The sequence below is a fragment of the Rattus rattus genome, chromosome 11 (genome assembly GCF_011064425.1).
Source record: "Rattus rattus isolate New Zealand chromosome 11, Rrattus_CSIRO_v1, whole genome shotgun sequence".
Lineage (NCBI taxonomy): Eukaryota > Metazoa > Chordata > Mammalia > Rodentia > Muridae > Rattus > Rattus rattus.
In genome coordinates, this window is record NC_046164.1 from 72847917 (window position 1) to 72868789 (window position 20873).

General features: G+C 48.8%; 1 protein-coding gene across 1 annotated transcript in view; it reads right to left on the reverse strand.

The window, feature by feature from the left end:
- Positions 1–17295, reverse strand: part of LOC116912131 (oxysterol-binding protein 2-like) — a 41653-nt gene extending 24358 nt beyond the window's left edge. Inside the window, exon 1 of the mRNA XM_032916041.1 lies at positions 16668–17295. Within this exon, the coding sequence (XP_032771932.1) occupies positions 16668–17266 (599 nt within the window). The 5' untranslated portion in view covers positions 17267–17295. The remainder of the gene's footprint in view (positions 1–16667) is intronic.
- Between the last annotated feature and the right edge of the window lie 3578 nt (positions 17296–20873).

The following is a 20873-nucleotide window of genomic DNA, read 5'->3' on the forward strand; positions in this document are numbered from 1 at the left end:
CGTAATTCCCCATGAGCTATATGTTAAGGAGACCTCCAAAATAGCACAGGCTACTGCCACCACGCTTGGTTTTTACCACTGCTAGACGGTAAGCCGCCATTGCTAAAGACACCACATACGCTGGTTGCCAGAATAGAGAAATCAAGCTGGAAGCTTCCCTCCTGTTTGTTGGCTAGCTTCCATGGTACTAAAAGGGCTGTCGTGGGACGTCATCTGTGGACATACTCAGCAGTGGGCCCTGCGCTTTACACTAGTGATCTGCTGCTAGGCAAGGTGTGGCCACAGGCACTAACAGGCATGACTATTGGAGGGGTAGCCTGTGGCTTTGTCATTGAATTTGAGGCACTCAAACCTGGGCAAAAGACCATGGCTGAGGAGGTCACAGGCCCAGAGGGCAAGCATGGCCACTGTTACACTACTTACATGTTACCAAACTGCCTTCTAATCACTTATGTTGATACTCGCAGATTAGTGTTGCTTTCACCCTTGAGCAGCAGCCAGTGCAGAGACTCGTAACTGGTCAGAGTACCAAGCCCAAGTGACCATTGAGTACTCATTCTAATGGGACACCTGCCCCACACTCACCCCAGGACTCAGAGAGCTGCACAGAAGAGGCGGTGGGAAGAAAGTTAAGAGGCAGAGGGTGGGGAGAGATGCGGTGAAACGCTGTCCTCTGGATATGACACGGCTGCAGTGTACATGAACGCACTGCAGCTGTGGTCTTCTACGCAAGATCCGCACAAGATCAAGCCAGTCAGTGAGTGACTCTGGCAGGAGTGCGGTTGGGGCCATGAGGCTCCACCCTGAACAGAGGAGCGTTGGGCTGCTGAGGGTGACTAATTCTTCCCATGGGTGTGGCTGCTGGTGGGTTTGCCAGCACTGACCTTCCTTGAGGAAGAATGGCACGTGAGGGAAAGGGGAAGATGTCAGGGTGCTCGAGCTTGTGGGAGCTGGGCTGGATATCATCAGGGCACATCTTGACAGTTGTATGAAACTGTCAAGGAATAAATCTGACTAAGAGACTGTGAAACATGTGGTCACTGGGAGAGAGAGCTGAACCTATGAGAGTTCTCTGCAGCTCCTGACACTATATGACGTGCAATCCACAGCTGCACGTTTTCCACTGACTGGGCTTTGCAGGATTGACCCCTAGAGCAGAGTAGATGCCTTCCCTCCCCACCCATCGGCAAACGATGGAGCTGTCCGCTGTGATTGGTCAGAGTGAAATGTGGACCAGAGTAGGCTGCATGCCTACTCTGGCCTCTATCTACCCTTCCTCCCATACTCTGTCATCATGGTGGAACGATCGCTAGCCCCCTCATTGCCTCAGCCACCTACAGGCACTCAAGACTAACCCGCTGCTGCTGTAAAGCTGAGTTTAAACCATCCCCGGTAGCCTGTGGGGATAAAGCTGACTGGTTTAGGAGCACAGCAAGCTGAGGATTCGGTTCTATCTTTTGTCAGGGGGAGTGTGGTGGTGGAGGAAGAGACCCACAGGGCATGATGCTGGACAGAAAGACAAGAGGCTTATGGTGAGCTATGGTTACATAAACACGGATGGACAGGAGAAGAAACATGAAGTGCACATCTCTGTCAGCAATGTTCCAAGGGCTTGGGAATCTGCCACTGATGCCACCCGCCTTCTCACAGGCTGCCACCTGCATGCTCACTCACACAGGGGGAGCAATGATGTGGCTGAGTGGAGAGAATTTGCCCATCAAACGCACAGCCCTGGATTTGGTCTCCAGCACTTCAAAAAATGGGGATAAATCTCACGAAGAGAGATTTACAGGAGGTCAAGTTCCTGCTGCCTGGCATTTGGACCGCAGTTTGGATCTCTCTAGCACCCACTTACGTGCAGGGTAGGCGTGGTGGCACAGGGTGGACACTGGGACTCCCCAGGGCAGGCTGACTTGCTAGATTGAGTAGGTGACTTTCTGGTTCAGTGAGAGACCCAGCCTTATTATAGAGCATGACCAAGGAAGAAGACACTTGAGGGCAACCCCAGGCCTCCACATGCACAAGTACACACCCCACACATACAAACACATGGGAGAGATAAGAGGGGCGGCTGGAGAGGGGGAGGGGGGGGGGAAGGGAGGAGAGGGAGGGGGGGGAGGAGGGGAGGGAGGGAGGGAGGGGGAAGGGGAGGGGAGAAGAAGGAGTGAGAGAGAAAGATTCAGAAAGGACTTTAGAGATCTGTCTCCTTGGATTTATGCCCCACCCCCAACCCACTGTCCCAGAGGACGAGAGAGCAGCTGAGCCCTGAGAGCAGCAGTGTGTGGTTCTAACCAGCTAGGTGCTTTCCAGGAGGCTTTCGCCCCCAAGTATGTGCTCTAGAGACCGCTGATGTGCCAGTGCCAAAAAATATTAAGAACAGTCTCAGAAGACAGTGCGGGGACTCTTGGTATCCCCACGGTGGGTCTGGAGCCTTATCTGCTCCTCTGCAAAAACTAGCTCAGAAGCCGGGTGTGGCTCAGGGGGAGAACAAATGCTTAAGGCCCTGTATCTAATTCTACGGCTTCCAAAGGGAGTAAAAACGTAAACTTAAGATCTAAGAACCATAAAATTCTTAGGAGAAAAGACCGGGGAAAGGGCTGGCTCGAGACTCGGCTTTTCCAGGGCGTACCACAGAAGCGACAGAAGGAAACAGAGAGATGAACCACGGCACACAAAAACTGTGCAAAGACCACCCGCAAAACGTAGAGAAACGTCTTCAAAACACACACCTGTGAGAGGCTGTGGTCCTACACACCGCCACCAACAAACAACTGATTTTAAAAACCAGGAAGTGATGGTGCAGACTTTCAATCCCAGCACTCGGGAGGCAAAGGGAGGAGGCAGATCTCTGAGTTCTCAGGAAAAACTCTGCCTCTGTCCCACACTAAGGTGAGTTCTGAGTAGGGACTGTGCACCCCACAGCCCCAAGGTCAGATCTCAGCTCAGACGCCCACTTACAGGGCTGCTGCTCTGGGGCTATGCTGGTCTTCCTCCTCCTCACTCATGACCATAGATTTCACCTTCCTCTCTGGACCGTCATCAAATAGGAGGGACACCACTAGGGAATGCTCAGATTTGGTTCTTATTAAATCTAATGGGCTACAAGGAGGGAGGTCCTGGGGGGACCTCTGTAATACGTTGAAGTTTTCTTCCAAAAGCCAAAGCCCTTAAATTCAGGTAGGATAGTATTTTGCCCCTAAAGACAGAAGGAAGATTTGGAACCGCTAGTCCTCTGCTTTTCAAAGGTTCTTGTAAGTCACGAAATACTACAAACACTCAAAACAGAATCCCACCTCCACGGGCTTCACCTTAACACAAGTCAACCCTGCAGCCTCACAGTGGAGACCAGAGATGCAGTCATGATGGCTTTACTGGAGTATGGGAGAAGGCGTGGAGGATGTAGGTCACTGGGGGAGACCCTTCATCTCTGCTTCCTGTCTACCATGATGTGAACCTCCTCCCCTCTTCCTCCCCTCCCTCCTCCTCCTCCTCCTCCTCCTCCCCCTCCCCCTCCCCCTCTCCCTCCTCCATGCCCTATGATTCACTGACAGCCCAGCCTTGACCAAAAGAACCTTCTTCCCTCCCTCTGTCAAGGGTTTGACATTGGGTCCGAGTGACATTCAGTACAACACACACATCCCGGACCCTTCTTCTCCATTCCTGCTGGCCCCATGCACACATACTCCAGGCAGGACCCTTCCCTTCACCTTGGGCTCCTCTCCTTCATCCTGGTACCCTCCCTGCGATTCTGCATTTCTCTTCTCTATTCTGGACCCCTCTCTTCCATCCTGGACCTCTCTTTTTCATCCTCATCCTGGACTTCTCCTCTCCCAGATGATGTATCTTATTCCTCCAGAAACCCTATGACTCCCCCTGGACTACCGAAATGGTCCCCCTGGGGCTACTGAAATTGTTCAGGCTGAATATTGAGTTTCCTTCTCCCCCTTCCCCCAACCTGTGTTAGTTTGGGTACACATATGTGCAGATGCATGGATGCGCACATGCACACAGAGGCAAGGGGTCAGGGGGTCAACCTTAGGTGCTGCCATCTACTTTTCAGGCAAAGGATCTCTCTCATTGGTTGACCCGGAGTTCACCAAGCAGGCAGTCTGGCTTGCAAGTCCTAAGGAACTACCCGTCTCTGCCCACCTAGTGCTGGGATTACAAACCTGTGTCACCATGCCCAGATATGTTTTTAAAATGGGAATTCTGGGGGATCAAAAAGCACTTTACTGACTGAGCACGTCCCTATCTCCTCGGCCTCCGAGTGTGGGGGTCTTTATAGCACAGAAGAGATGAGTATCACAAAGCACATTTTTCTTGCTTGATTTCTTTTATTTTAACTCAGGAGACGGAACCCAGGGCATCACACATGCTAAGCACACACACTATTGCTACGTTACACCGCTAGCCCATAAAATGTGTTCTCTATAAAAACACTTCTCTGACATTTGAGAGTCTACAGAGTTAGAGGCTCCCAGAGGGCCCTACATGGTAAAGCGGAGCCTCTGCTCTGGTGTGGGGGAGGAAGCCCACACCTCGCCAACAGTGTGCGTGGCCAAATGCCACTACACGGAATGGCAACCCGAACACGATTCCTCCAGATCTTTGCTAAGGAACCGGATGGATCCAACCCAGGAACCTCCAGACGACCTGGCTATTGTTGCCGGGCCAAGATTCTGTCATCAAGTGCTGAGCACCTCCATCCTAGACAATGGCTGGTGTGAAGTCCTAGGAGAATCATGAATCATGGCTGTAGAGGGGACATGAGGCAGGTCAGGCCCAGGAAGGGTTGGAGGGGGACCGCTGTGTGTGCCTGGTAAACTCAAGAAGGCCACAGCCCATATCAGAGCCCACAGCTTCATCAGAAGACAACACAGTATGGCAGGCAGTGTCCCCTGACAGCTCTGCAAGGCCATCTGCTCCTGTTTGGCTTCAGGCCAAGAATGCAGTCAAAAGGTAGGAGTCAAACCAATGTGAAGTATTCAGAGGTGTGGCCCAGGACGGTGATGGGGGGGGTAGGGGGGAGCTAAATTGCTAAATGATCAGAATTCACAGGGGAAAAAAAACAGTTTAATGGAGACGTGGGGAGGCTTCGCATATAAAAGAACCCAGTGTGTCGCCAGACTCCTAAAGCTGCATCTCTGTGGTGACACCTGGTCTGAGCTGCCTGTTTGGCTCAGGGCTGTCAGCTTCCAGCCCCGCCCATTTTCCCTGCTGTTTTCCACTTGGGATAAACAAGCTAGGCCTCTGGCACAGCCTCTTCCTCTTCCCCCCCTCTCCTCTGTCTCTCCTTCTCTCCTTCTCTCCTTCCTTGGTTTTTGTTGATGCTGTTTTGTTTTGTTTTTGTTTTGTTGCTGTAGGAGGGGTAGCAGACAGAGAGCTACAGACTAGATAGACTATGTGTGGACCCTACAAAGTTGGGATGGTGATGAGAAATGCACCCCCAGATGCTCATGTATTTGATCACTGAGCCTCCAGTTGGCCACGATGCTTGGGGAGGTTCTGGCAATTTCAGGACGAGGAGGCACGTCACTTGGGAGGTTATAGCCACGCCCCTCTTCCAGTTTGCTCTCTCCATTTCCTGTGTGTAGATAAAGATGTAATGAGCTAGCTTCCCACTCCTGCTACCATGCTGTCCCTGTATACACACAGTCTGGACCCTCCCTCTGGAACTACAAACCAAAATAAAGACTTTTTTTCTAAAAGTTGCTTTCGGTTGTAGCAACATGAGAGTCACTAATACAGTTTGGCATATGCCTGGATCTGGTCAGAAGCAAGGGGACATCCCAGCACTCAAAGCCACTGTCCTTGAAGCAGAGTGAGGGTTAGTCCTCACTGTTGGTGTCGGAAACTGCTTTGCCTCCAGTAGTAATGTGACCCGATGATAACAGGGACCTGCACATCTGTTGCCATGGCAACGACCATATATTCCCCCCCCCGCATACATTTGGTTCAGCTCCCACCTTCACCTGGGAGCAGTGACGTCACTCTAAATAATAGGCAGGCCCTTTCTGCCCCCCCCCCACTCTCTCTTCCTCCCCTCTTGTCACCGTTGTTCTCAATAAACTTCGAATTGACCTGCTGTGGTCTGTCCGGATGTGAGCCTCGAATTCTTTCACAACACTCACCCTGCCTGGCATCACTGAGGTTTGTAAGGAGAACTTGCACACCTGAGCTGACAAGGATTCACACACAGGCTCGAGGCCGCTCACTCTTCCAAGGGCCTGCTTCTACAACCAGCCCTGGATTGGAGCCTTGGATTTGGTGGCGGGGTGAGGTGGCAACTTAAGGGTTCTTTGGAAAGCAAACACGTGAAGGAGTGTTTTCCTGAAGCAGACGCAGGTGAAAGGATGTTTTGCTAAAGCAAGCATGTGAAAGGACTCGTGATGAAGGACTCTTTGCCAGTGACACGCATGGATTGATCTGCCTCACATTTTGTAGTTGAGCTCCATTTGTCAGGACCCTCCATAGAGGGTGAAACTCACCCTCTGGTGGTATACCGGCAGCTTCTTGCTGCTTCTGTGGACTCAGGGTGATTGGCAGTGATGTCAGCTGATACAGACTCACGCTGAGGCAAGACCTGTGGAGGACACGTGATGTTTGGAGGGCGTATGTCAATGGACAGTGAGAAGGGCTTGTAGAGCTAGCCGTGCAATGCTTCATGGTCTCGATGAGAGAGGCACGTCAAAGAACATGTGGTGTCCCCGGTGGTCCTGGTCCCTCCTGCTGACTCATGCCGATTAGGCTGAGGCCTGGCTGTCTCTGCTAGGTCGTGCCACTGCTGCTGATTCACATTTGCTACCCTGACTGGACTGGGTAACTGGACTGGACTAAACTGGACTGCTGGTGCATCCATGAAGTGTTTGCGAGTGGATCAAGCTGCCACTGCTGACCTGTGAACTGAACTGCTGATTTCCTGACAACACAGATGGGATTCGCTCCAAAGAACCATTTCTAAACAGGTCCACTTCCCCCATATCCTTTCTTTTCCACCACCTCTGGTGGGTGGTGGGCTAGTAAGGTTAATGTATCTAAGAACCATTATTAAGTCAGCTTTGAACAATGAAAGCGACAGCAGGGGTGGGGTGGAGGGCTTCCTGCCATTACTTAGTTAACAATGATGCTCACGCTGCCGATACATCGGCTGGCTCCTCTATGGGAATCTGGAATTTAGGTGCACGCTAGACAGGGGTCTTGAATAAGAGCAGCCCATGGCTCAGACCTTGGGCTGAGGAAGGAGCCTCCTGTTGTAGCCGTATTCACACGTATTGTCAAGCATCATTGCTGTGTCTTGTGTGACTCCAAGGCATCTGCAGAAGCCTGAATCACAGCTGTGTCTTCCCTGGACTTCCCCCCAATCCTCCTTCCCTTTGTTTTGCTTGTCTTTCTGATTTGCATCCTCTCGGTGCATAGTTTATTGTGAGGCTTACAGCATGCTGGGTCTTACTAAGTGCTCACCATGATTCACCAAACCTAGGGCTAGACTTAGAGCCCAGTGAGGACGGGTGCAGGGGAGACACTGCACAGCTGAGTTTTGCTCCTGAGCCTGCACTTCCCACCGTGCTCAGGGAAGGCAAAGCCACGCACCTTTTCTGTAGAAGATCTCATGAAAGGAAGGCCCTGTTATCCAGGAGGAGTGGAGGGCAGAGGCCGCACCTCTGCCTGTGGTCTGCTTCCCACGGGGAGCCTCACATATGCAGCGTATGGAAAGCAAACAAGTCCAAAGCTAGTTTCAAGAGCTAAACGCTCGTGATAAACATCCTCTTACAAACTTTTATTTTGCATTTTATTCCTTTATTCGTGGACAACTTCCCAAGGTGACAAGTCACCCCTGTGCATACAGACTCCATACACATAAACACTCACAACTCTACAGAAATACCAATGGCCCAGGGACTGGAGAGAGGGCTTGGTGGTTAAGAGCACACGCTACTCTTGCAGAGGACCAGCGTTCCGTTCCCAGCACCCACATCCGGCTCACATTTGTCTGTAACTTTGGTTCCAGGAGAACTAACACCTCTTCTGGCCTCCATGGACACCTGTGCTTATACACACACACACACACACACACACACACACACACACACACACACACACACGCCCCTCATGTAGGAATAAAACCAGTAGCCCACAAAAACAAGCTACATTGTTCACCGAGTCATGGGGTCCACTTTCAAGCCTGCTGACACATTGTACCATGTTTCCTGTCATTTTTCCAGCACTCCTGGCTTAAGCCTGCATTCTCCACTGTATCTGCCCAATCTTACTTCAATAAACAAGTTTCTTACATAGGAAACAAGTTTTAAGAAATAACACTTGCCTCTTTAAAAACCCATCAATTCCCAGCCACTCATAGACTACCCAAGCTGTAGATACAATTACAGTGACAAGGTACAGGCTAGAAAGATGACAAGCTTGGTGTCCTTGTTGCAGACTTGTCTTGGACACACCCTGTAAGTTCTTAGAGGATGAAGGCTCATTCCTTGGTGTTATCAGAAGCCCTGGAAGGATGTGCTTCCTTACACAGCCCCAGGGCCACTGGGTCAGGGGAACTAGCAGGGAGGCACTGACCAGGACAGTGGCTGGAAGCCAGGGTGCTAGCTAAGCAGAAAGCAAACTAAAGCCAGGATGTGGCATCAGGGCGGAGACGGGGACTACAGGAGAGACACAGAGGCTTGAAAATTTATTCCATCTGGTATAGAGGGAGGAGGGAGGATAGAGGAGGGAGGAGGGGGGAGGCAACAACATGACTCAGGTTTTCAGCTATTCATGGAAAGAGGAAAGTTCAGAGGAGGTTTCATGGAGAAAATTACAGTTCCTGTCACCAGAACTTGTTCAAAATGCTGGCGTGCACAGCACACCTCCGAAACACGCCCTGTCCACTTTATCACTCTCTGTAGCAGCCGCACAAAACCACCTCAAACAAACATGCACACATGGTTAACAGTCACACACACACACACACACACACACACACACACACACACGTGTCTGCGTATTCCTTCTCAGCCTCTTAATGCAAGAAACACTGAGCATTTCAAACTGATTCCCGTCGAATCCAACATGATAGGCTACCTCCCGGAGGGGCCTGGATGCCTTAGCCCATAGACACGCCAGCTCCACAGCTCCAGACGTGCTTTGCCCTGGAGGTGCCTTTGGCTCTCCATCTTTCAGAGATCAAGTATTATCAAGAATGATACTCCTTTCTTGGGGCCCAACCTCCAAGGAGTTGGCTCTGGAAAACTGAGCTCACTGGAGAGATAAATGAACACGATTCATCCGGAGGCTACCATGCATACTGAGCCATTTTGTTATCTGACCCCACTCTGAAATGTGTCCGGCTCATCAGGTATGCAAAGGTCTTCAGTCAGAGAATTTAAATTGTATTCTCACTTGAACGCCACCTTTCTTTCTCCAAGACCTAGACCAGTGGTTCTCAACCTTCCTAACGCCAAGACCACTTAAAACAGTTCCACATGGTGTGGGGACCCCCTCAACCATAAAATTATTTGTTGCTACTTCACAAATGTAATTTTGCTTCTGTTATGAATCGCAATGTAAACATCTGGTAGGCAACCCCTGGGGTGTGTGTGTGTGTGTGTGTGTGTAAGCATGTGTGTGTATGTGTGAGCAAGCATGTGTGTTTGTATGTGTGTGCAAGCATTGTGTGCAAGCATGTGTGTGTAAGCATGTGTGTGTGTAAGCATGTGTGTGTGCAAGCATGTGTGTGTGTGTGTGTGTGTGTAATGTGTGTGTGTGCAAGCATGTGTGTGTGTGTGTGTGTGTAAAACTAGTCTAGACTAATGCTTTGAGGTCTTTCCTGTTACCTAGCTTAGCCACTTCTGAGGGCAGACCAGAATGGGCAATAAATACATTTTAAGATGTTTCTGTCTGAAATTGTCCCCTGAGAAACAAATGCCATTTATGGGGCCAAACAAACAACTGTCACACAACACAGGATTCTGCCTCGCTTCGTCAATGTTGTGAATATGAGAAAGGTCATGTTGGTAAATTTATTTCTCTATCTTGACTTGTTGGGGCAAATACCTTTGAAAATTTCTGTATCACCTATGAGTTCGCCCCTAATTTCATTTCATTAACTGTTCTCTGGGAGACAAGAAGTGGGAAGGAAATGCTTACAACGGGGCCTAACAGTGACAACAAGCTGGCATGTGAACCTGTATTCCTGGGCAGTCTCTGAACAGATGCATAATTAGGGGTGCTAGGCAATGGAGGCTTTCCCATCCTCCATCTTCTATCTTACCACACTGTTGGAAGAAGTAAAACTGTGCACGGTGACCTACACCTCCCGGAAACACCACTTATGAATGACAGTATTTACAGGCAGCATCCTTTGACTCCTGGTGACAGGGGTGTCACTGTGCCCATCTGTTGACCTTGACACTGTGAGGTAAAAAGCAGGCTGATGGAATGGCCAGGCTGCCTCAGAGGCCCATGGAAAAGCCATTGCTGTTGGAACCAATCCCTGGCATTAAAGCCAAGCCTGGTAAGAGCAGCACCCCTATTTTCATGTTGTCACTGCTGGTGCCCAAGATTCCCTCTTAGAGGCAGAGACTTTTGAAATTGAGCTCTTCCTTCCAGAATTCCTAATGGATGTGCCTGAAATATATTTTATGACCACATATTTGCAGGGGGCCAGCCCCAACCATGGCCAGGTTCCACAGAAGAGGCAAGAAGTCATGGAGGGAGGCATGAGTCAGGCATGGGAGTCAGGGGAATCTTGCAGCTTGACTGACTGCAGTCGGAGTGCTTCTTTATTTAAACAGAACTCAGTAGGCAGGGATAGACTCATGTTGTTCCAAAACATAGATCATATCGGTTTTATCCCTGGCCACATGTTTAATGTCCTCTTGGTCATATGTTTACTCACCCTTGGTAAAGAGTGACAGACCAGAGTTATCTTCTACAATCTCTTCCCCTCATCAACCCCATAGCCCAACTTTTCATACTCTAGTGGCACACTTTGCCAAAGCATGACAGCCCATTCTTGGGCTGGTAACTCTTTCGGTTTCAAGGGAACTAGACAGAAAGAAAACCTCCAAGCCAGCCTGGGCTGCCTGCCATGTCCCGAGCAATGTATCATCAACTTCTAACGGTCAGAATGCTAATTGTCATTCGGCCCAAGAAAAATCTCCAAGCCAAAGCTCCTGCAATTACTAGTCAGTTTTGGGCGTAATAAATGTTTATACCTCTGTAGAATTATTTATGTGCCTAATCATGGTATCTCTTTGTTCCTTAGTCATATGACACCACAGTGGCCCTGTACGAGCTAACTTTCCTAACTTTATTTTATTTTTCCATTTACCCACACCATTCTTTGTCCATCAGTATAAGCCCCTGTATAGGGCAGAGATAATTCCAGCCAATCTTGGTTGCTGTGTCTTTTCTTCAAGGGGTAAACCACATGCAGGACCCCGATCTTATGTGCTGCCAAACTGCCTGAGTGAGTAATAAGAAGAAGCTTTTAATCTGATCTGCTGCCAACTTCCGTAGCCCACCAAAGCTTGTTTATGTTTTAAAGTTTACCTTGTTCTGATTTTCTTGTTCCCGAGTAACTACAGAATCTTGGAGTCAGAGCCTTACAAGGAGACCTCTGGCATCTTTGAACTGCAACCTACAGGGTGTAAGGGAGACCTTCAAGTCGGGCTAGATAGTGTTACCTCCCTAAAAGCAGGAGCAGTGGTCTGCTCAGGACTTTCCCGAGGAAGCTTAGAAGCAGTGCTCCTGGGAGAGGGAATGAATAATCCACAAGAAATTTCCCATCAGGGCTGGAGAGATGGCTCAGTGGTTAAGAGCATTGACTGCTCTTCCAGAGGTCCTGAGTTCAAATCCCAGCAACCACATGGTGGTTCACAACCATCTATAATGGGATCTGATGCCCTCTTCTGGTGCATCTGAAGACAGCTACAGTGTACTTATATATAGTAAATAAATAAATCTTTAAAAAAAAAATTTCCCATCAATCCAATATCCTCAAGGTGTAAAAATGTTAAAAGCCCCCAAGCACTCAACACATGGACACGAAGACCAAAACTGAAGGACCGCCATGACCGTAATAGCATCCCGTGGCTCAGCTGGATCTTTGTCAAGCAGCTGTGCTGGCTTCATAACTTTAGCTGTAGATGTGGCTGTGCCACAGATTAGCAGCCTAATTTAGTTAAATTGAGAACACGTTTAGATGTTTTAGAAGATAAGTGATCCCTGACCCTGAAGCTCTACACAAATTCTGCTACGGATCCCTTTGTTCAGGGCTCTTAACCCAGATGACTGACTAGCAGATCTGTGGAAAACCAACACAGTAGAAGCAGGAGCAGGCTCCACACGGTGAGTCGCATGTAAGTCAGTGTGACCAAGTGTGTGCCACTTCTGTTCAGCCAAGACTGCCTTCTTTTTCGTTTGCACTTAGTAAATCCTGTCTTAGAAACATCAGAATAAAAGTCCTCTGGCGATGAACTGCACACGAGCAAATCTGTCCTGTTCTGAACCACGCTGTAAAGCGATGGCATGTACTTTTGCTTGTTTCTGCATCGTGACTTAGGTATAATGGACTAAGAATAAAGGTAGTTGTCAAGGCCAACTGAAGGAGTGTGGGTATTTTTATCTCACATTTTTAGGGAGAGATTGGTCTTGTTTTAAATTCACGGGATGTTTCCCCTTTCCCTTTATGTGAGGATCTCATGGCACTGTTAGGAACATGGCTGCACCTGACAACTCTTGCAGAGGGCCCCGGGTTCGAGTCCCAGTACCCTCATAGTGGTCCACAACCATCTGTAACTCCTGTTCTAGGAGATCCAACAGCCTCTTCTGACCTCAAGGGTACCAGGCAAGCATGCGGTGAATAGATGTATATACAGGTAAAACACTCACATAAAAATTAAGTTAATCTAAAAATAAGATTTTTTTTTAAGCAGCTAAACAGGGCCAGTGATATGGCTGAGGTGGTGAAGGTCACCACCACGCCTGGTGACCTGAGGTCAATCGGGAGAAACCACACAGTGGAAGAAGAGAACTGACTCCCGGCCTCCATGTGGGTGTCAGGCCTGACATACATCCCCTTGCCCAATAAATAAATAAACCACAGTTAATTAGTTCTTTAGAATACGTTCTTTAGCCAGGTCCATCTTTATTTAATGTATATATGAATAGGTTCAATTGTCCAAACCATAACAAGAATGCTAAAAAGCACAATCTCAAACCTAATTGGTTTGATGCCAAGGGTGCATTTCCTGAGACGTCAAACACTCCTTACAAACACTTTGTATAGCGTGTCTGAAAATACATTTCTACAAACCTCGTGCCTTAGTAAAATATTTCTGTTATTCAAAAGAAAGAAAAAGATGACCCCATATTTTCTCCTACCACTCAGCTTTACCTAGTTAAGAGTTTTCGATTTTTTTTTAATTTGGTTCTATTCTTCTGAGACACAGTCTATACTGGCTGGTTTTGTGTGTCAACTTGACACAAGCTGGAGTTATCACAGAGAAAGAAGCCTCCCTTGAGAAAATGCCTCTATGAGATCCATCTGTAAGGCATTTTCTCAATTAGTGATCAAGGGAAGAGGGCCCTGGGCTGGTGGTCTTGGGTTCTTTAAGAGAGCAAGCTGAGCAAGCCAGGGGAAGAACACCAGTAAGTAACATGCCTCCATGGCCTCTGCATCAGCTCCTGCTTCCTGACCTGCCTGAGTTCCAGTCCTGACTTCCTTTGGTGATGAACAGCAACGTGGAAGTGTAAGCTGAATAAACCCTTTCCTCCCCTTTTCTTGGTCATGATGTTTGTGCAGGAATAGAAACCCTGACGAGGACACAATCTCTTTATGTAATCCTGGCTGGCCTAGAACTTGCTACATAGATCAGGCTGGCCTTGAACTCACAAAGATCTGCCTGCCGCTGTCTCCCAGATACTGGGAGTAAGGAATGGACTACCATACCCAAGGGAAGCTTGCAAGAGAAATGCTCTGTTTCTTTTTCAGCCACATCACCAGACAGGGAACCTTGCCCCTCACAGCCCTAAGGGAAAGGGATTGTCAGTAAGAGAAGAGCTTGTCTTTTCTTACTGAGTTGGTCCAGGCACTGTGATCTTGTCCTATGAAGAACTACTGAGACAGTGGCTGTTGAATACGAACTGGAACGCAGCATTGTGAAGGAGGCTAAGGACACACACACACACACACACACACACTGCCTACAGCAGAGCACTCAGGAAGGTGTCCTGCTACTGTAAGGATCACGATCCGCAGATGTGGAAGGGGCTCGGGCCTCGGGCCCAGTGGTGGGATGGTCGTGCTTGGAGTAGAAAATGGGATTCAGATCAGAAGTGGGGACAGGAAGCCAGGAATAGCGGCACAGACTTGTAATTCCAGCACTGGGGAGACTGAGGCACAAAGACCATGAGTTTAAAGGTCAGCCTGGAGAACACAGGGAGACTGTCTCAAAGACAACAACAGACCAGGAGGGACAGACAACAGACAGGAAGCTGGACAGCAGAGAAGCCACTGACCCAGCTCCTCCAAGGAACATTTGCCAAATCTGGACACGCACTGCCGAGCCGGGTGCCACTGGGGTAAGCTTCTACGGCTCATTCTTTCAGCCTCAGTTTCCCCTTCCCAGACTTTATATGAAACTGAGAACACAGGATGGGTAAATGTTAGGACCATTCATTCCACTAGCTGAGGCAAGTAACAACTGTGCCCGTGTGGACTCTAGAAACATCCCAACGAAACCACAGGAGTGACAGAAGGGTGCCTTACACACACACACACACACACACACACACACACACACACACACACACACACGCACATGCACAGAGAGAAACTTCCCTTCTTCCTCTTCCAAACCAGAGTTTCTCTCTACAACCTTGTCAGCAAGTGATAAGGACTTATTTCCTAGTGGCCCAGAGACTCTACATCCTTAGATTACCTTCAAAGGCCAACTCTCCAACAGTAATCAAAGCGAGAACACGGGAAACCTTTACTCTTCTAATGCAAACACAACAGTCCAGTGTGAGTCGAGGCCATACATCTTCCTTGACCTCCACCGTCTATAGGTCTCCCACTAAACACAGACAATACTGGAGGCCGCAATCCAGGATGTCAATGCACTGGCACAATCCTGGAATGGGCACTTCAGTCTCAGGTGTCCAACTTCAAGCTTCAGAACACTTTTTTTTTCCCCCAAGCTGGCGTTTCTTAGTACTCAGGCTTCCAGAAGAGGTGAGGTCACTGAAGAGCTGCAGGCCCCGAGCAAAAATCTCTGGGCAGGGGACCAGATGACAAAGCTTTCTCCTCTTGCCAAGCTTCAGAATACCCCCTCGTGAAATAAAATGACATTGGAACCTACCTCAATCATGGCCAGGGGGGTGGAGCGGATGAATGTGACACAAAACAAAGGATGCCACCACAGCTGACACTATGTCCCCATGCCTCCAAATGAAAAATAACTCAGCGATTCCCAAAAAGGTCCTTGTCGTTGCATAGCTGGAGTATATGTTCATATAGATTGAGACTGCCACCGGGAAAGACCCTCCTATTGCTTGCTTGGTATGTTAACTCTAAGGACAGTGTATTCTGGGTCACAGCCGAGTGACCAAGACACTACAAGAGCAGGGCAGACTCAGACTCAGTTTGGCTTCTCCTCCACCAGAAAGTAAACGCGGCCGGTGAACCTCAAGTTGGTGCAAGGGTCGCATCTAACGTTGGTAGAGCACAAAAATTCTCAACCATAGGATACTCAGCAAGCCTCTGAACCAGGCGCTCAAAGGGCTCAGCAGAACCTGAAGTATTGTTAGCAGAGGAAACTCAAGCTTTGGCAAACAGCATGGTGGGAAGTCTGTCTAACAAACAGTAAAGACCACCTTCTTGGTAACTGACCCTGGGCCAGTCTCACAGTCCTCACACGGAAACTTCTAGAAAAGCCATTCCTCAGGCCTGTCACAGGAGGGATTCAGTGGGGGCCTAGACATTGCAGCAACCCCACTGAGCTTGAGAGCCACTTCTCTACCGAGACCTGAGATCTCAAAGCTTAAACTCCCTGGAAACAGCTAGTGTGAAAGGGATGTTCCCGCTTCTAGCCAGCATTAATGGGAGGTGGTGTCTGAAACCCACGCTGCTTCTGGAATGACAAAGCTAACGGGGCAGCATTATCTGCTTTGCACAAAATGTCAACTAGGGGTCCCAAAGGGTACATACTTTGTCTGCTCTATCTGTGGGTCGGCTAGTCCCAGCCCAAGACCTGGCAACCAGCAGGTGTCAGCAAAGGTAGGAAACAAATGGAGGAACCACGTGAGGAGGGACCTGCAGCCCTTCTCCAGGGTGGAGTTCACTAGCTGCCTCCCTCCAGGGACACAATAAGCCAGACGCAGCAAGGACTCTGTAGGGATGCCTTTGACTGTCCTCCCAGACTCCACAACTACCAAAACAGGAGGGGAACTAAGGACCTACTCCACTCCATCTCCCTACTCATCCTTTTAAACTCAAGCTTGCCTGAGGCCATGCCTATAGGTCTCATCTTCCCTTGGCAGCTGCCAGTCATTACTTCTACAGAAGTTCATGCAAACATCTCAGAAGGGTTATGGTGACACCCCACAGTCGAGGCAAGCCATCACCACCCTCCAACCTCAGATGTCCCACCGCGGTACTTCCGTACCTGTAGTAGGATAGCAGGCCATTGCCGAGCACGAACCAGCGGCGCTGGTAGCCCTTCAGGTAGTTAGTCCACTTGAAGAGCCAGCCCTTGTAGCTGTCCAGAGGTGGTGAGACCATTGGGACACCAGTCCCTGACACTGGACTCCCGGCAGAAGTCTTTGACTGTCCTGGTCGCAGAACAGACTGGGTCTTCGGCCCCGCCTTAGACTCGGTTTTGGGCAAACTCTCTGCTGTTGATCGCGGCGGGGATGGCAGCTCTGGTGAAGCTTTGGTATTGGACCCAGACCCCGGCCACAATCCCAGTGATTCCGATTCCTGCCCAGCCCCTAAGGGCTGTGGCACAAACGTCGTCTGGGACCCAGGTTCGGATCTCGGCTCAGAAATTGGCTGACACACCTGTTCCGACAGCAACTCCCGCTCTGGTGCCTGTACAGGCTGGAATTGAGGCTTTGGCGCCGGCCCTGAGCCCAACGTGGACGAGTTCATGCCCGGCGCCGCCGTGTGGCAGGACAGACAGGGCACAACCGTGAACAGCGACGAGAGCCCGCGGGAGCGGCCAGCGCAGCCGCCGCCTCGGCTTAGAGCGGCCGCTTTCCCCATAGAGCTGTGGACCCGAGCGCGGCCGAGCGCCGAGTGGGGGCGGGGCGGGGCGGAGAGTGGGTGGGGCCTGTTCGGAGGGAGGGGAGGGGCGGGGCCGGGCGGGGTTGGTGGAGGAGTGGGCGGGAAGGGTGGGGCTCTCACGTGTGCCGCAGAGACCCGGGGCGTGCGTGGGTCCGCGTGGGTCCCTCCGCCTCTCTGACTCAGGTGGAACACCGTGGGCCAAGAGTTGGGCAGACGACGTGAAAGGCACCTCACGCTTCAAGCTGCTGCCCGTCCTGTGCCAGGCGCTGGGAGAACAACGGTGAATGAAGGCCATACGGTGTGCTCGCCACACAACTCTGGGCAGTGGGTGGGTCGTGGACAGGAAATCTCAAACTCTGGGAGTCCGATCTTCTGAAGAAATCCAGCCTAGGCCCGATTCCTAGTTGTGGAAACTGTAGCCACTCCGCAAGCTTCCTTTGGCTCATCTGTATAATAAAGATAATACCTCCTTCAAAAGCTATAATAAGATACGAGGCACATTTGGCACAGTAGATGCTCCGTGAGCATCACTGAGTTATTAACTAGAGAGCTCTGTGGTACATTTTGTCAGCGACCAGAGCAGGAGATGAGAGCAAGGTTGACAAGCTTGGGAAGCAGCCACAGTGCATGCCCGTATCAGATGTGCGTGCAGCCCTCGGGGAAGGAAGCTAGCTAATAAATTCTTAACGATATGTTTTGACGCCTGGAACAAATTGCCAAGCTTCCTAAGATGACGGGCCTGTCATTAGTTCTACCAAAGCTGGGCAAGAGTCACAGAAGAGACAAGGTCTGCAGAGTCAGAGAGACAAGAAAGACTGTCAAGGAGAAACCAGTGTGTACAAAGACCCAAGTCAGGGAGAACAGCTTATCTGGTACATGGCTAACAGCTCAGTGTTTAACAAGAGTAGAGCAGGACACAGAACAACTGTCCCACTACAAGGAATGCCCTTTATCCTAGAGAAACCAGGGCTTCTGGGAATAAGGGAGATTCCCCCCCACACACACACTTTTAAGTGTGTGTGAGTGTGTGTGTGTGTGAGTGTGTGTGTGTGTGTGGCCTGTGTGTGTGTGTTGAAATAGGGTCTTGATATGTAGTCCAGGTTGGTCTTGACTTCCAAATATTCATTTCTCGGCACAAGAGTTCTGGGATTACAGATGTGAGGCATCATACCTGGCCCAGAGCTTTCACTTTTAAAATTCTGAACCAAAAAAAATTAAAATAAAAACTTTAAAATGGCTGATCTTTCCCAAAGAAATGTCAACTCCATGTCTGGAGCAGGAAATGCACAAGAGAAACGGATCTGCCTGGAGAAGGAGCAATGGCCAGTCTTGCTAAGGACCTGGGATTCAGTTCCCAGAACTCACAAAGCAGCTCATACCATCTACAACTGCAGTCCCAGGGGAGCCAGCGTCCTTTTATGGCCTCTGCAGGTACACATGTGGTGTGTGGGTATATATGGGCAGGCAAAACAGCCATGTACATTTAAATAAATAAATAATAAATAAATAAATAAATAAATAAATAAATAAATAAATAAATAGATGAACTTACCTGGAAGTTCTGGTCATAGTCAGAAGCCAAGAGCCATTCAGGACATCTGTTTGATCCAAAGAACTCAGGAGCCAATTTAAACATGACCTTATAATCCAACAACTTGAGCATCAGTAAGAATCATCATGGTTGCCATGGGTTCTAAAGCCATACATTAAGCCCACAAGTCCCTAAAGTTATTTAAAAACAAACAAATACTTTATAGGTCACTTAAGAGTCACACTGCCAGTATTCTGAAAACTGATAAATTACCTCGGTTGTAAAACTAATCTCACACTAACCAAAGCTTTGCCCAACAACTATAAGGAGAGCGATGGAATTAGAACCAATCATCACCTTTGGGTGACGCCTGTGAGTAATGAATCAAGGCAAATAAATATGACCCACGCGCGGCTACTAAGTGACGTGGTCATGGAGAATGTCTTTAAGTATCCAGATGGCACGAACCGAATGTGCTCATTGTCATAACAACGGAGGAGAGTCACAGAACAGTACGTGTAGCCTGGTAAAAATCAGAGGGAAACAGCGCCATCCATGATTATTTTTCCTGAATTTTATGTGTGTATGTATGTGTATATGTGTGTATGTATGTATGTATGTATGTATGTATGCATGTGTGCATGTGTGTATCTATGTATGTATGATTTTATGTGTGTGTCTGTTTTAGCTGCATGTATGTATTGCACCACACATGTGCAGAGGCCAGAAGAGGGCATCAGACTCCTAGGACTGGAATTACAGATGGTTGTGAACAACAACATGAGTACTGGGACTAGAACCCGGGTCCTGTGGGTCCTCTTAGCAACTGAGCCTCATCTCTGATTGCTTCTATAACCTCCCTCCATACCTCCACACACTAAACTTGAATTTCATCAAGTATCTATGTGGCTCGGTATAGAAGAAATGCAGAGCCCAGCAAGATGGCTCGAGGGGTAAACGCACTTCCCACAAATCTGACAACCTGAGTGCAATCTAGTGTAAAGAGAGAACTGCTTCTGGAAAGTAGCCCTCTGACCTCCGGTTGCATGCTGTGGCACACATGAACACTCCACACATGTCCATATCTTCATACACACACACACACACACACACACTAATAACAATAAATAACTTAGTTTTAAATGTTTTAAGATAGAGAAACATTGTGCACACAGGCCAACAGATAAAGTGTAGGAACCACACTCTGAAGGCTTTCAAAGCAGTTCCTTCCTGGTTGCTGTATGCGGATGCAGAGCTGTTGTGACGTCTTTATTTGGAAATGTCACACTAAGACACCAGTGTCCTATCAGTGTAAGAGGTACATTGTAGAGCTGAACTTCTGAGTTACTGTGCAAGGTTTTTTTTCCATGCTGTCGTTTGTAATGTTTGTGAGAATCCTTGGGATTAAAGTTTTGGTCACAAATTGTTGTTTAACTTGAAAGCCTGTTTTTCCTTGCTCACTCAAATCTGTGAGCTTGGTTATCAAGTCCAGATACAACATTCCTATTGGAAGCCATACTTATATTTCCTTTAAAGTGCTTTTGAATTAATAAAGTGCTAGCATAATTGTGTAGCAGTCAGTTGAGCAAACCCCCGGTTGCCATTGTACGTATCCCCGGGAAAGCAGTTGGTTACCCCATTTGTTCTTTGTAAGAAACACAACTGAGAGGCACTGTATCAGCGAAGGAATTTTCCCCCCTTTGCTTGTCACCTAAGAGAGTTAGTCAGCCATTTTCTAGGCATTGAAGTCAGTTCAGGACCATGGCAGTTAATGACTAACATTTTAAAGTAAGCACCAGTGTGGTATACTGTAATTCTTTAAGTTGCCCATAAAAAGTGGCATTGAGCTTCAGCATGAAAACATTCACAAGTTTTAAAATTAATTTCATTTTATAACCTGAGGTGTTGCATGGGATTCCAGATTGATCCATCATGAGGTAAAATCCACACTATGGTTAATCGTAACAATGCACAGTTGAATATGGAGGCATACAAACCCTTCCTCTTAGAAATCTGAAGGAGTTGTGGTTTCGGGGATTTTTGTGTGTATGTGTG